The sequence below is a fragment of the Triticum urartu genome, chromosome 6A (genome assembly GCF_056163025.1).
Source record: "Triticum urartu cultivar PI428250 chromosome 6A, HENAU_Tu73, whole genome shotgun sequence".
Taxonomy (NCBI): Eukaryota; Viridiplantae; Streptophyta; class Magnoliopsida; order Poales; family Poaceae; genus Triticum; species Triticum urartu.
In genome coordinates this window covers 127601664-127618661 of record NC_141878.1, presented here as the reverse complement: position 1 = coordinate 127618661, position 16998 = coordinate 127601664, and the positions used below count along the sequence as shown (strand labels likewise).

Genomic DNA, 16998 nt, shown 5'->3' with positions numbered 1-16998 from the left:
CGATCACTACGTAGTTGTCAAGCTCGATCGGGAGTTTTGGCTAGCTAGAGGATCGGGTCACCGCGCTGGCCGGCCGGCCGGCCTTCCGAAAGCGGCAGGCCTGGCCGGCACCGGTCGACGTCGCGCGATCCATTCGGTTGGCTGCATGCATGCATCCGGCCAATTGAGCTTCCCGCGCAAATTACATGTGTGTGGATGCAAACGGGACCTAAGCCAAAACGGACCACCCCTTCCCTTGTATGGAAAGGCGGCCTGCGGTTGTGCACTCGGTGCGTCGTCTGATTCTGATCTGGAGTCTAGACGCGAAGGAAGACGGACGAGCGCCTCAGCATTCCTATCCTATCGCGCATTCCAGAAAGATTGCGGCCTTCACCCAAATCCCCTGACCATTGTTGAGGTGTCAATCGCAAACACAACTGTCGAAGAATAACAGGATGCATGCAATGACGTGTCACCAGTCGTGGGTGTGTGACGTGGCAGTTTTTTCATGAATGTGCTCTCAATAGGCAGGCTGATCAAGCTTGAGAATCGTTCTCACGTGTTACTGTCAGTTACAAGTACTTACAGACCATGCTACTACTCCTTATGACAAGCTGTGTCACTGCATACAAAATTACATGCCGGGCCTGCAACGCCAAAGAGGCATCGTGTATCGGCCACGCTGATGCCCACCATGTTCACATCGGGAAACGCTTGGACAAGCTGCGTGTGTGACGCACACCGAAAGCTACGCGAATTTGTTTGTTCACGCGCGTCGCTGCGTGCTCACCGCTCAAGATAGTAACCCGCCTCTTGTCAATATAAGACCTGCTTGACGCGCCGTGATCACACGTACACACTCACATTGCCCACCATGGAGCAAGCTACTTACTACCTCTGCCTCTTCCTGGCTCTACTCCTCCCGCTCCTGCTCCTCAAGCTGAGCCGGAAGCGTGGCGGCGCCGTGCGTCTGCCGCCCGGCCCGTGGCGGCTGCCGGTCATCGGCAGCCTGCACCACCTCGCCAGCAGCCCGCTCGCGCACCGCGTCATGGCCGACCTCGCACGCCGGCTGGACGCGCCGCTCATGTACCTCAAGCTCGGCGAGGTCTCCGTCGTCGTCGCCTCGTCCCCGGAGGCCGCGCGCGAGGTCATGAAGACGCACGACGTCGCCCTGGCGAGCCGGCCGTGGAACCCGACCATCAAGATCATGATGTCGGACGGGCAAGGGCTCGTCTTCGGCCGCTACGGCGCCCTCTGGCGGCAGCTCCGGAAGATATGCATCCTGGAGCTGCTCAGCGCGCGCCGCGTGCAGTCGTTCCGCCAGATCCGGGAGGACGAGGTCGGCCGCCTCGTGGCCGCCATTGCGGCGACGCCGCCTGGCCAGCTCGTGAACGTCAGCGAGCGGATCGCCGTGCTCATCACCGACTCCGCCGTGCGCACCATGATCGGGGACAGGTTTCAGAGGAGGGAGGAGTTCTTGCAGGTCCTTGAGGAGGGCGTCAAGCTCGTCTCCGGGTTCAGCCTCGGCGACCTGTTCCCGTCATCGTGGCTCGCCAACTTGATAAGCGGCACGGCGCGGATGGCCGAGGAGGTCCACCGGAAGAGCTTCGAGCTCATGGAGTATGCGATCAAGCAACACGAGGACAAGAGGGCCGCGGGGGACGGAGAGGACCTAGTGGACGTGCTCTTGAGGATACAGAAGGAAGGTGGCCTCGAGGTGCCTCTCACCATGGGAATCATCAAAGCAAGTATACTGGTGAGTGCAACAGCTCCCCGGCTACTTTCAGTTCCTACTATAGGTTTAACTTGCGAGAAGCAGCAAGCATAGCATATCTTTTCCTTTCCACTTCCACGTGACTTTGAACTCAAGATTTACCATTCCATGGTTCCTTCGTTGAAAACTTAGGATGGCAACTCGATCTCTTGCTGGCATGTGGTTCTACTTCTAGGGACCACATGTCAATAAGACATCAGGTGAAAATCATCAAGTTTCCAATTGGTAATTTATATGTTTACCTGTTCTATAAATTGCACACATTGGTATTATTATTATTGTAGGACCTCTTTAGTGCCGGGAGTGAGACGTCAGCAACGACACTTCAATGGGCCATGTCGGAGCTCATGAAGTACCCGAACGTGATGCAGAAAGCGCAAGCCGAAGTACGTGGTTGCCTCAGAGAAAAGCCCACGGTGACCGAGGATGACTTGGCCGACCTGAAATACCTCAGACTTGTCATCAAGGAGACCTTGAGGCTGCATCCACCAGCTCCGCTGCTTATTCCACGGGAGGCCATGGAATCCTGTAAAATCCTCGGGTATGACGTGCAAAAGGGCACAACCGTGCTTGTGAATGCGTGGGCGATCGGTAGGGACCCTAAGCACTGGGACAACCCCGAGGAATTTAAGCCAGAGAGGTTCGAGTCTGGCATCATCGACTTTAAAGGCACGGACTTCGAGTACATACCGTTTGGGGCGGGGAGAAGGATGTGTCCTGGCATGACATTTGCACAGGCCAGCATGGAGATTGTTCTCGCCGCACTTCTCTACCACTTCGACTGGGAGCTCCCGTCGGGGCTGAAGCCAAGTGAGGTCGACATGGTGGAGGATATGGGCATCACCGTCCGGAGGAAGAACGACTTGTACCTACACTCCATCGTCCATGTGTCGCCAGTTTGATTTGCACTTCAATAGTATGTGGTCACAAATTCTCATATACCAGTCCTTTGTCTCTGACGTTGTTGAATGTCGATACTTATGATGTAATGTTAATTACATCATCAGAAACACCATTGCAAGTTTACTATCAAATTATATATATCTGATCAATTGCATTTAAATCACAAACCCCAGCACCATGACGCCAAACAAAGTGTTAATTTTGTCGAATCACTTTATTTGCAAATAAAGTTCTATCTATATTGCAGCCACCTTGAAAGCTTTCATTTGATCCATTGTATTTCAATTGACATACATGTCACACACACACCACACACACGCGCGGGGCGCGCGCGCACACACACATAGTTATAAATTATGCAACCTCCGATCCATTTTAGATGTGACATAAATGACCAGACCAGCACGTCCATGGCCGCCGCTGATAGCAAGGAATAGAAGAACATGAGAGGAGGCCGCCGATAGCGAGGACGAGTAGAACATGGAAGGCCGCCGCCGCTTGGGTCCCAAGAAGGTCACCAGCACCATCTTACCAAGTTTCGCAGCCGGTGAGCTTGCCCGCTTCGCGGAGCCGGAGGCTATTCTTCCCTTCGTCATGAAGTTTCACATCCCCAGGGTTCTTGAACGGCTGGTGAGCTTGCTGCCTGACCATGTCGTGGGAAACTGTTGTCGCCGCGGCCAGCGATAATTTAGACTAGGTTAGAATAACCTAGACCATCTTCGTGGAAATATGTCAAAATGCAATGAATCTGCTCCAGTTTAGATGAAAATTATTTAAGTTTGAATGAAAGTCGTCCAATTTGTTTAAACCTGCATCAAATTTCTTTGTTTTGGCTGAATTCCGTTTGAAATGTGACATGATGTTTGTGGTTAGCTTTGGATGACCGACTCTCATATCAGTGTCCGGACACCGGCCCGGACTGGTCGGCGAAGAGATATGGTATCCGTATGAAGGGTCCAAGTTGAACAGATGTAGTTGTATACTCCCTCCGTTCACAAATATAAGATGTTTTGGATATTTTAATACAGACTACGTAGGAAATTGAAATGAAAGAATTAACACTCTAAAGCGTGCCAATATACATCTGACAAAAATGTTAAAACGTTTTATATTTCTGAATGGGGTAGTATTCAATTATATTTATTTTTAAAAAATCACAATCAATTTATACATCCCATCGTTCTAGAGCAACTAAAGGTTTGAACGATAGAGAAAAAATAGACAACACAAAGGTCCGACCCTATTGGGCTTGCGCACACAAAAACGAAGGACAAAAAGCTCCAACATAACATGCACGTGATATCCTATTTAAAGCTTATATTATAGCGATGTTTACCACTATTTATGCAATTTGGCACACAGTCTTGTCCATCCTAGGCTTGGTCCGTGTTTTTTCTTGTTCGTTCGCTCCCATGCAAACGTAACGCTAGAGCTATATCTTGTTTATAACGAGACGGTAGGAGCTCTTGCGGGGATTGATCCTAGGATCTCGTGGTTGAGGCGTACCCCTGCTAGCCAACGAGTTACCGTTGGGTTGGTACTAAATTGGTAGGTCGAGACAAACTTGAAGAAAAAGAGCCCCTTTTTCTTTGGTTTTCAGGATTTTTTTATGCTTATGTTTTTTCTTGTTTTTTTACCAGTTTCTCTTCCTTTCTTTCTTTGATTTCACAAATTTTCTTCTTTTTTTCTTCATTTTTGTTTGTTTTTCTTCATTTCCCTCTCGGTTTTGACTGGCTTTTCCTTTTATTTTATTTTCATTGTTTTTCATCAATTTTCTTTTATTTTCGCTTAGGTTTTCAATGTTTTATACACACTTTGGTAAATGTCTTATACATTTTTCTAATACATGCTTAACATTTTTCAAATACAAGTTCAACATTTATTAAATCACGGTGGATAATTTTTCTATACACATTTAACATTTTTTCAATAGCAAATTAACATTTTTTAGCACATGGTCAACCTATTTTTCTATACGGATTTAACACTTGTTTTTAAATTGTTAACTAAAAAAAATTCCAAATAGAAGTTTAACATTCTTGGATACATGGTCAAAAAAGATTCTATAAAACTTAATATTTTTCAAATGCTTCATTAAGATTTTTCAAATACCAGCTAACATTTTTTTAATACATGGTCAATTTTTCTATAAACATTTAACAATTTTTTTAAATTCTTGATTAAAATTATTCAAATATTTATTAATACATGATCAACAATTTTCAAATGCTTGATTAACTTTTTTCAAATACCTGTTTAACATTTTCTAAATGCTTGGATTAACATTTTATTAAATGTCTGGATTAATTTTTTTAAGAAACATGATTAAATTTTTTCACACGCATTGTATATTTTTCATATACATTTTTGGTATACATGAGAAACATTTTATACATACACAATTTGAAAATTTTCAAATGCTTAGGTTATATATTTGTTTGAAATTTTTTATGTAATATATTTATTTATAATATTTGGAAGTACAAACCAAAGTAAAAGAAGAAGAAAAAAACACAAAAACATGGAAAAAAATGAGGCTGTCGTCTTCTGCGCCTAGGCCGGTCTATCTCGTGCAGTCTTTAATGCCATGGTTTCCTAGGTCTCCTATAAGCGAGACATAGGGGCGCCCGCAACCTACACACACAACGCATCTGCCATGTCTGCAAGTTGATGGTGCAACCCTATTGGGAAAGCTTTTAGATGCTATATCTTTTATCTTTATATATTCTTTTTTTCACTCGCAATTTTTATCACATGATTTTGCAACTTCTTGAAAATTCATGAAGATTTTTTGAATTTTGAAAAATTTCAAATGCATGATTGTTTTTCAATTTTAGAAACCGTTTTCAACCTATGATTTTTTTTCAAATCTGTCGAACACACAATTTTTTCAAATTTGTGAACATTTTTTATGGAATTCGTCAATATTTTTTCAAATTCATGGAAAAATATATTTTTTGGATTTTCCATACTTTTTATTAAATCCATGAACTCTTTTCAAACTCAAAAACTTTTTAAAATTCGTAAAATCTTTTTGGAACGTGTGAACCTTTTTTGAAACTCATGAGCTTTCTTCGAATCCACGGGACCCCCGAACGTTTTTTATATTTGTGAACTTTATTAATTCGTGAATATTTTTCATATTCTTGCACAATTTTTTGTTTTTTTAATTTGCAGAACTTTTCTCAAGTCCGCAAACCCTTTTTGAAGTACATGATTTTATTTTTCAAATCCACACTGTTGTCCAAACTTGCGATTCTTTTTAACTCATAACTTTTTTCTGAATTTGCCAGATATTTCAATTTCACCGGCTGTTTTTCAAGTTTACAAAAAGAATAAATCTAAGGTTGTTTCAAAAGTCATTCAGTCAATAGTTAACCGGTCAACCATGAATGGACTGAGCGAACAAAGGAGGAGAGGACCGACCGAACAACCAGCCCACGTTCTCGGCCGACCCAGGAAAGCAGCCATGCGGCCGCTGTTTTCACAAACGGGCACTATAAGCGTTGCATAGGAGGTTTGTACATGCACACCATCAATCAGTGAAATCACTAATTAAAAAAAATACTTCATTGAAAGATCACACCCATTTTATCGGGTTGCCACAAGTGGCGCCTAGGAATTATCATTTTTTCGTAGGTTCGTGTATTCAAAATGTCTTATCTCTTAAAACGTGCGTCCAAATCTCGAACCTTTTTACCGTTGAAACTCTCTTCAAGATTTTTAAAACTAGATCCCCTATTGATAGGTTTGAACGAACTTTTTTTATGAAAAACCCGAATCGAGAGCACGCGCTTTCCCCTTTTCAAAGAGGCGCACATTTTTTTCCCTTTCTGAGAGCCACAACCGTGCCTCCATGAGAAGTAAATGTATGCCTCTCGCGGAACGGAAAAAATCGCATTTTCGTGCCTCCACGAGAAGTAAATTTGTACCTCTCACAGAACAAAAAAATGCGTTTTTTTTCCTTTCCGAGGGGCACTACCATGCCTCTCGCGGAAACAAATCCGTGCCTCTCGTGAAAAACCACATTTTTTTTCCTTTTTCAGAAGGCACGACGATGCCTTTCGCGGAACGAAAAAAACGTGTTTTCTCCCCTTTCCGAGAGGCACGACCGTGCCTCTCGCGGGAGTAAATCTGTGCCTCCATGAGAAGTAAGTCCATGCCTCACGGAAGAAGAAAAAACGTGTTTTTTCAGGAAAATAATTTTTTGTTTCCAAAGGAAAAATCGGTCCAAATCCCGAAGAAAGGCGGGGAAAACGAAAAAGCCAAAAAAACTAAAAAATCATCAAAAAGCCAAAAACAGGTATAGAAAAAAATTAAAATCCGAAAAAAACACGCAAAGCGTAACACGTGGCGGCGGCTAAGAGCGTGCCAAGTGGCGCGCTCCCAGCCACCTCAGGTGACTCTTGCGGGGGCTCCCGAAGAAATACTCTTCGATTAGCCGCTCTCATCAATCAGACAAAGACAAAAAGGGGGTTGGTGGGCCAAACGGGCCTCATCACATCTATGACAACATTTAGATTATTCGCAAAAAAAGACAACATTTAGATGAGAACTCTGTTTGTGGTCTGTGAGTAATAAAGTGTGGCTTTGTCCCTAAAAAAGTTGTAATCTGGAGTTTGTCTTAGAAAAAAGTTATACTCCGGAGGAACACCTTAATAAAAAAATTTGTAGGTGAAAGGAATTTATTCCATGAAGAACAATGTCCATTTTTACTCCTGTGAAGAAAATGGGTGGTTTGCATTAACCCCATGAACTTTTTTCAGTTCACTTAACCCCCTAATCTAACTATTGCGTTCAAAAATCATCATTGGTGGGTTTGCGCGAGTGATTTTGCTGACATGGACGAGGTCAAAGCAGTTTGTTGACCAATGGGGCCATGCTCTCCCTTCTCCCTCCTCTACCTGCCACATCCACGGTCGCCAAAGAGCGCCCGAGCTTCGGTATTCCAGGGGAAGACCAAAGATCTTGTGCGGCAGGTCGGCTAGAAAAACTCAAAAGAGAAAAAAGTCTCGTCAATCTCTTCATGCTCGTTCCAAGTTCGAAGTACCGGTCGACGGCCACCGTCATCGTGCACGTAGCGGAGGAAGCACAGAGACACGCCAAAACATTTGGAACATCTGCCTCGTTGCCCTTTTCAACTCTGCCAAATTCATTGTGCCGAGCCACCCCAATCGAGCATGGCATCGTCATCTTTCTCACCACTGCCGCCAGCCACCACGCCAAAATTCACGATCACCAGCGCGCCCCCGACCTCCACGACCCCTTTCTTGACCCAAGACCACCTCACACACTTTCTAGACAGCTTCTCGGCGAGGCCCACGACCTGAGCCCCTTCCAAGCAAGCCTGCGCTCCGGCTACCACCTTCGGCGTCCATGGCTTTACTGCAGAGCACCCTCGGTCTCCCTTCCTACGCCAGCACCCCCTAGGTGAGTCTCCTACTCGTCTGCAACTTCCTCGTTCCCCCCCTCATCTTTATAGCCTACACGCGTCGCGTGTCACCCATAACTGTGATGTAGCCACCGGAAGTCCTTGTCGGCAATGCTCCGGACCCTCTCGAACATGCCCAACTCCTCAGTTGGATGCAGCGCTGCTCCCTAAGCCCATAGGGCCAAGCCCCAGTCCAAATGGACGCCTGGACGACCATTCTGTGCGTCACCGTGGTAGCAACGACAAGGGCGCGGGCGTAATGGCCCCAACTGGTCAACAAATCATTTTGACATCGTCCATGTCAGTAAAACCACGTGTGCAAACCACTAATGATGATTTCTGAACAACATTGGTTAGATTATGGGGTTGAGTAAGCTGAAAATAGTTCACGGGGTTATGACCCATTTTCTTCAGATGGAATCAAGCTACATGAAGGACCATCATGTATTGAGGAGCTTCTACCTCTCAATAGTAACACGACAACTATATGACCATATGTTAAACATGCCAAGCCCTCCCGGGAGTGTGGCCAACGCCTCTGAGGAGTCAGCCTGGACAATGATTGGGCCTTAACTATCTTGTATCGTCAACGCCGTGCCCTACATCAAAGAATGAATCCGAAACATCATTGCAGTTAAATAAGGTTAAGTACGCAGAAAATATGACACTTTCATGGTGCCTCATAAGGATCATGCCCGCGTGTCGTGGTACCGTGAGCAGCCAAGAAGGCACCGTCCACTCAGAGAGCTACTCGATTTGCCGGCAACAGAGGCCATGGCAAAACAGAAGCAATTCTCTTTTTTTTTGGAACAAGACCATTGTCCATCATAGGCATTTTTCCTTTGATAATTACGTTAATGCTAAACATCCTTGCAAGATTTAGCGACATCATATAGCTCTGCAGGAAAATCGACTGTGGCTTCAGGAGGAGGGACGTCCTTCCCATGAACTATACCCGATCGCAAATGACCAGAGCCGCCAAAAACGAGCATCCCTCACATCCTCCCTTCCAGCACGTTCAGAATCCAGCCGTTGCCCGTATCAACCAGCAGCGAGCTCTCATCAAGTCCGAGATCGCTCTTGCAAGACCGCATGTGACCATGGCACGAAAACCCAACTGAGTGGTCAGTTCCGCTGGCATCGCTTTCTCTCATAAGCTAGCCGCGACGCAAACCCGCCAGTTTTCATAGCCAGGAGTAGAACCTGCTGTCGTTGTTGGTACTACCCCATGCGTGGCCGGTCACATACTCACATGAAAGCGAATCACCCTGCGCACCGAAAGCGACCACCACCACCACCCCAGCCCTTTGGCCACATCGTGCAGCGGTAAAATCCCTCTGTACAAATTTGGCACTCCATGGCTAAGGCGTTATCCTTCTTTCATTGCCGTTGCTGCAGAATACGTGCACGACTACACTTCTACACTTTTGCCTGCGTACATTTTGGATCATCTGGCCCATAAAACGGGTTTCCGTTTTCCTAATAAAGTGCTGGCTCCATGTGATATTTTTTGAAATGAGCTTTCTAGCTAGGATGACTGGATGACCCAGCCACCCACGGCACAGGTCCTCGTTGCCTACACAAATCAGCCATGCGACGAGATATGTCTGGTCTTTTTTTCTGAAAACATTAAGCTTTATTAATTAGAAATAACAGTTACATCATCAATAAGAAGAGATACAATATCAACCATGGGCTCCTCAAACCAATCCTTAGTCGCTGAATATTTCGCCTAGCAATTTCATGAGCAACTTTATTTGCTTCCCTATTACAATGTTCAAATCTAGTAATAACAAAATCGCAACCCATAAAATAGCAATCATCGAAAACTGCCGTCGCCGCTCCCGCCGATTGTCCTCCATTCTTCATCTATCAATCACTTCCGTATTATCAGAGTTAACGATAAGGCGGTTGCACCCCGCCTTCTGTGCTAGGGTAAGGCCAAACCTCAGTGCCAATACTTCTGCCGTTAGAACATCCGCACACCAGTCAAGTCGCCAACTTCCGCCAACAATGAACCTTCCTTTGTCATCTCTCAGGACTGCCCCCGCCGTGCCTCTAAGCAGATCATGGTCAAAGGAAGCATCAATGTTTAGCTTCACAAAACCCATAGGAGGTCTAAGCCATCCCCCTTTTTTACTGATCGTCTTAGGGGAGTTTGCTTTAACATAATTTGCCGCTATAGCACGGGCCCCCATCGCAGATTGATATGCATCTTGAGACTTTCCTTCATGAACCAGTTTACGTCTATCCCACCATAAATACCAAGCTGTTATAACGATCAATTCACGTGCATTCTGGAGTCCCAAAACAGATATTTCTTCCTCTGGCATAAGTAATAAAAATTCAAGAACTGCCTCTCCTGCCCGGTCAACAACACAGGCTCTATTGATCACCTCATACAAACCCAAATTATCCCAGACCTTTTTCGCCTTCTGACACAGAAACAAGACGTGTTTCGTGTCTTCTAGCCCTTTTGAACATGTTGGGTAGATGGGAGGGACCTTCACATGTCTATTGGCGAGCGTAACACGACATGGGAGTGTTCCATGCAATGTACGCCAGATGAAGATTTTTACCTTTGCCGGACAAGATAGCTTTCAGATCTTGCTCCAAACAGGATTAGCATTGGATCTACCCATACCATACATATATTGTAATTTTCTTCCATGCTGTTTGTTCCATTCCTCCCAATAAGCCGATCGAACAGTGAACAAACCATTTTTTGTGAAACTCCAAGCAATGAAATCCGTCATTTCATGTATCGGAAGGGGGATTGCAAGTACCCTTTGAGCGTCAATTGGCCACAATGTTTGTCTCACCAAGTCTTCATCCCAATAACTCGTAATTGGATCAATAAGATCAGAAACCTTTGACAAAAGTTGCCCCCTTCTAGGAGTAATTATTTTCCTATTTGCACAATTCGGGATCCATGCATCTTCCCAAATATCAATTTTTTGTCCGTTTCCAACTCGCCAGATATAGCCGTTCCTTAGAGAACTAACCCCTGCCATAATGCTTTGCCAGGTGAAAGAGGAACCCTTCTTTAGACTTGCATTCATTAAATCGCCATCCGGGAAATATTTAGCTCTCATGATTGTGGCACATAACGATTCCGGATTATCAAGCAAACGCCACGCTTGCTTGGCTAGTAACGCCAAATTGAAACAATGTAAATCTCGGAACCCCATTCCTCCTTGTTTTTTTGGGACACACATTTTCCACCACGCCATCCAATGCATCCTTTTCTGATTGTCCTCATCACCCCACCAAAATTGCGACATTGCGTCAATGATTCCTTTACAATTTTTTTAGCAATTTTAAAGACGGACATAGCATAAGCTGGAATAGCTTGTACAACAGCTTTAAGTAGAATTTCCTTTCCTCCCGCGGATAACAGCTTCTCCTTCCATCCACTAATTTTTGTAATAATGCGATCAATTAGGAAAAGGAAGCAATCACTTTTGTCCATGCCCACATTTGCAGGTAAACCCAAATATTTATCATTGAGGGCTTCGGTCATAATATTCAGTGTTGTGCAGATCTGCGCTCTATCTTCTACTTTTGTATTGGGACTAAAGAAAATACTAGATTTTTCAACACTCACCAATTGCCCTGAGGTAGCGCAATAAGAGTCCAATACTGATTTTAATGCCTCCGCATTCATAGCATTTGCTTTCATAAGGATCAAAGAATCGTCGGCAAATAAAAGGTTTAAAATTGATGGGGCATCTCTGCAGACCTTAACTCCAGAAATATTACCATTCTCCTCTGCATTAGCTAGTAGAGCGGCCAGCCCCTCTGTACATAACAAGAATAAGTATGGGGAGAGGGGGTCTCCCTGTCTCAGACCTCTAGTAGGTTTAAAGCTCTCAGTCTCTTCATTATTAAAATGAACCCTGTACTCCACAGAAGATACACATTGCATAACTAAATCTACCCACTTCTCTTTGAAACCCAATTTTAGCATTATTTCCTTCAAAAAGGACCACTCTACTCGGTCATACGCTTTATGCATATCCAGTTTGATGGCACATATACCCTCTTTACCACTCCTTTTTTTCTTTATTGTGTGAAAACATTCGTAGGCCACTAAAATATTATCTGTGATCATTCTTCCTGGTACAAATGCACTCTGAGTTGTACTGATAACATCTGGAAGGATTAACGTCAGACGAGTCGCAATCATTTTTGAAATAACCTTATACACCACGTTGCACAAACTGATTGGTCTAAACTGAGTTACCTTTTCTGGGGAACCAATCTTTGGGATCATTACAATTGTTGTATCATTCTACCTATTAGGTATAGTGCCAGTATTCACCGCCTGGAGCACCTCTTCAGTCAGATCATCCCCCAACATAGACCAAAATATTTTATAAAAAAATGGCATGTAGTCCATCCGGACCCGGCGCTTTGAAGTCTCCTATATCAAAAAGCGCCTTTCGAACCTCCTCAGCCGTATAAGGGGCAAGGAGAGCAATATTCATTTCATCTGTCACTTTTCTTCTGACGAGGGATAAAACCTCCAGATTCGGTTGAGCAACTTGAGAAGTAAAGAGATTAGCGAAGTACCCCGTAATATGGTTTTTCATCTCCGTATCTTGCAACCAAACACCATTGTCATCCAGCAATTTTTTAATCTGATTTCTTTTTTTTCTAATCGTCGCCGCATTATGGAAAAAGGAAGTGTTGCGATCACCATGTAAGAGCCAGTTTGCACAACCCCTTTGTAACCAGTAGATCTCCTCTTGCTCTAATAGGTTTTCAGTAATGACAAGAATCTCTTTTTGGTGTGCTTGGGATTCCGCGTTTATAGGACCCCTCCGCAACTTTTCTAATTCTTTTTTAATTTTTTAATTCTTTTTTTCGGTCCTCTCAGAATATCACGGTCCCAAATATGCAAATCCGCATTCACCGCTCGTGTACGCTCAGCGAGAGATGGTCCAATACCTCGTATCTTTGCTTTTTCCCACGCTGTACATACAATTTCTACAACTGTTTCTTCTTTGAGCCATCGGGCTTCAAATTGTTTCATTCGGCTCCTTGATTGGTTAAAAACATTACCATCAAAATATTCTGTATCCAGAATGAGAGGGCGATGATCAGAATGTACATGTTCTTCATTTATAACTGCAGATCTAGGGAACTTGTTTACCCATTTCACATTACAAACCGCGCGGTCAAGCCTCTCCCTAATGTCACCCATCCTCCAAGTGAAGGGGTCCCCAATACACCCCATATCTTCCAACCCGCATTCTCCCAAACAATTAAGAAAGTCTCTCATCATTGTATTAGGTCTCGCATTGCCTCCCTCTTTTTCCAAAGAAAGAAGAATTTCATTAAAATCGCCCAAAACCACCCAAGGGTGATCACCTTTATTGTGCAAGTTACGGATATCATCCCAAGATAAATTACGATCCCTCCAATTCGGATGACCATAAAAGCCAGTAAAATGCCAATGTACAACATTGTCATTCATAAAAAGAACATCTATAAAATTAGCTGCCACATAGTTTAAAACAACTTTGTTCATTTTGTGGTAAAACATAACAAGGCCACCGGCCCGACCATCACTCTCCACTACAAACATCGAATCAAAATCTAAAACACGACGAAGCTCATCAGCTTTACATTTATTCAAATGAGACTCAGAAAGAAAAATTAAATCTGCCTTGGTCCGCCCTTGTAGATCCAAGAGCTCGCGAACTGCCGTGGGGGAGAGCATACCACGACAGTTCCACCCTATGATTTTCATTTGGCCCGGCGGACCTCCTCCTCGGAGGCCGCCGATGCGCCATCATCTCCAACCGATTCTCTCCTTTGCTGCACATATTCCTCTTCTTTCCCCTCTGTCTCCTTTGTTGCATGTGTAGTGACCCCATCTCCATCCGTTGCTGTTTCTACCCTACCCATGCACACTCTCTTAGAGGAAGCGTACATACCACCATACAACACACGCTCATAACTGTCCATGGTTTTTTCAAAAGAGAACTCTACGTCACTGCCTGTTGGTGGGACTTCAAATGGGTTCCTTCTTTTTCCCCCAATATTATCCTACGCGCGTCCTCAGACCTCCCACTTCCTCCTTCCTTCTTTTCTTTTTTCCCATACTCTTTGGCCTAACCTGCTTAGGCTTCTTCTTAGCACTAAAATTAAATAGAGCCTCAGAATTTGCATTAGCAGCAGCAAGCCTAGCAACCACCGCTCCTAACAAGGCCTCAAGCACACCTGGTTTAAATAAGAGTTGGTCAGGATGAGCATCATTAGTGACTTGGCTTGCCTCACCCCTGAACAGGACTCCCTGACCCCCTTGGCCTGCTGGGAAAAGTTGCACTCCCTGACCCTCCTGGCCAGGAAAGACAACCGAATCAGTAGTCTCCATCATCGCCTGCTCTTGGCCCTCTTGGCGAGAGCTAGCTTGGACGCCCGGAACTGCTACCCGATCCTCCTGAACAGTAGCAGCCCCAGGGCTAGCGTGCGGGGGTGCCAGTGGGGCCCGGCCCTCCTGGCCGAGCGGTAAGACACCCCGCTGTGTGCCCGCGGATGCCGCCAGCCTCAGGCCCTCCTGGCTGATACTAGCAGGAGTTACCAGGGCTGTGTTCCGGTCCTCGTGACCGGAAACAACCCCACGAGAGGTCGATAGGGCTGCCCCAGGAGCCCGGCCCACCTGGCCGAGCTGGGAGCCTCCCTGGCCTGAGCCCCCCGTCACGGGGGTGGCCCTCTAGCGGTGCAGCTGTGTTAATACAGTCACCGTCCAAGCCGGAAACGCTCAGCTTCCTCACATTTGCTGCTTGATTCCAGGCACCGAAATGCCATGGCCTCTCATCTAAACCTTGCTTGTCTTTTTTCAAAAATTTAAGGCCTCCTTTAATTCATAAGATTTGCATAGGAATTTTATAGGATTGACACCTTCTGGAATTTTTCCTTTACGTGTTGTTTGATTCACTGGATTGCATTCCTCAGGAACCAATCCTATAGGAACTTCTTAGTTCATTTTCACAGGAAAACAAACATGAGGTTGGACTTCATGAAAAAAATCCTCTGTTTTGCTACCTGACGTAGGATTTCAGTTGACAGTACATCCTGTTCCTGTATGTTTCCTATTCCTACGCTTCTCAAACCCTGTGAATCAAAGGAGCCCTAAACCTTGCTTATACCTATACAGCACTGCCAGCCATTTCGGGAGAGATTCTCACTGCCACCCTCCGTTCCAGTTCGGCGCCAACCACCGCATCATCAGGAGCAGGAGAGGAACCACAAGCGAGGCGAGCTGCGGTTCATACGGATGGAAAAGGAGCGCCCCGGCCGTGCAGCGAGGAGGGCAGGTCGTTGCGTCCGCGCGCGTTCATCAGTCGGCCGGGCGTGTCGGGCCGTGCCCCCACCGCACCACCTGCGGCGCAGGATGATGATGGACCGTCACTTGTACCGTGCGCTGTCCTTGGTTCTCTCTCGGGATGCTCTAAGAGATTCATCTTCTTATTCTCGTCGTCGAATGACACCTTAGCCATGAACATTGAGAAGTAAAGTTAGAGAAGCTATAATATCCTAATTTTTCTTCTTTCTATCCATATGATTATGGTTAAAACGATTTAAATTAATTTGTGAATTGATGATCTACCATGTACATTTATAGTAATTACATACAAACAAATTGATAGTGAAATAAAATTAATTTTAAATTATTTATATCTACAGCAAATATCAACAGTAAAAAACCTACTAACAGTCTCTAATTTTTTTTCTTCATTTTACACTAGACAAACACTGTAGCACCGTGACTTTCCTACACAATGTAGAGGATCCGGTTCCAAAATGTCGTCCAAACGTGCTGCCTCGCCTGAACATAACACAACATGATAAAAGTGCTTTGATGGTAAATCAGGAGTTAGTTTGATGTTTTGATGCAGTAGCTCTTTTCTTATGGCAGCTCAAACCTAGAGATCTTTGACTAGTAAGGGCATCTTCAACAACAACCCGCAAATTTTCTACCGCATCCGTCCATGGACAGGGGGACCAATCGCGGACACGCATGTGGGAGATCGTCATCCAACCGTAGTCGCAGACATTTCAAACCGCATTTGAATTAACTGGATGAAATTCATGCAAATACGACCGGATTTCATATAAACATGATGGATTTGATGCAAACACGATGAATTTTATTACATTTTGAACATTTAGAAAAAAAATCAACCCGACCCTAAACCTATCCTACGGCCGCGGCGCACGACGGCGAAGCCCGTGTCGTCCTCCATCCGCCATCTCCATGAGCACTGGCGATAAGACTCATGAAGTGAAGGTGCGGTCTCCGGCAAGAAGAGTAGAACACGGGAGACGGACCGGCACACATGGAAATGATGGCGTCGGCGATGTCGGCGTCCCATCGGGCCGCCTGATGGTTCCTCGATGGTGCATAGGAGGCACAACTGACGTTGTTCTCCTCCGTGATCGCCTGCAGCTGCGCCTCTGCGACAGCCTCTTCCTGGCGAGCGACGGCTTGAGCGCGGACGGCATCGTAGATGGCACGCTGCATCGCGATGAAGTTGGGGTTCCCCGCGGCCATGGCCGCCACGGCCTCCTCACTCGTGTGCTTGTCGTAGATCTGGCCCTCCGCTAGTTGGTGCTGCTCCAGGAGGAACATGTTGTGACGTTGTTCCTCCTGCGCCTATTGGAACGCCGACAAAGGCGTCGACGTTGTAGTACGCCTGCGCCTGCTCCATGGTGAAGCTAGCGTGCACAGGAGGCGCGGGAGCCGGGGCGGTGTCGTCGGAGCCCATCTCCATCATGGGGTTGTCCTCGTCGTCGGAGACCTCGGGGGAGCTGTCCAGCAAGCCGGCATTGATCCGCCTGGCACGGGCTCTACCAGGCAGCGGCAAGGGCAGCCACTGCGTACTTCATCTCGGTGGAA

The 16998-nt window shown here is 45.7% G+C and overlaps 1 protein-coding gene across 1 annotated transcript; it reads left to right on the top strand.

Annotated features, from left to right (window-relative positions):
* The first annotated feature begins 817 nt into the window (after window positions 1-817).
* On the top strand, window positions 818-2787 carry LOC125516253 (desmethyl-deoxy-podophyllotoxin synthase). The gene is made up of 2 exons (XM_048681738.2): window positions 818-1735; window positions 2038-2787. The coding sequence occupies exons 1-2, from the start codon at window positions 854-856 to the stop codon at window positions 2653-2655; spliced, it is 1500 nt and encodes a 499-aa protein (XP_048537695.2). The 5' UTR covers window positions 818-853; the 3' UTR covers window positions 2656-2787.
* The last annotated feature ends 14211 nt before the right edge of the window (window positions 2788-16998 follow it).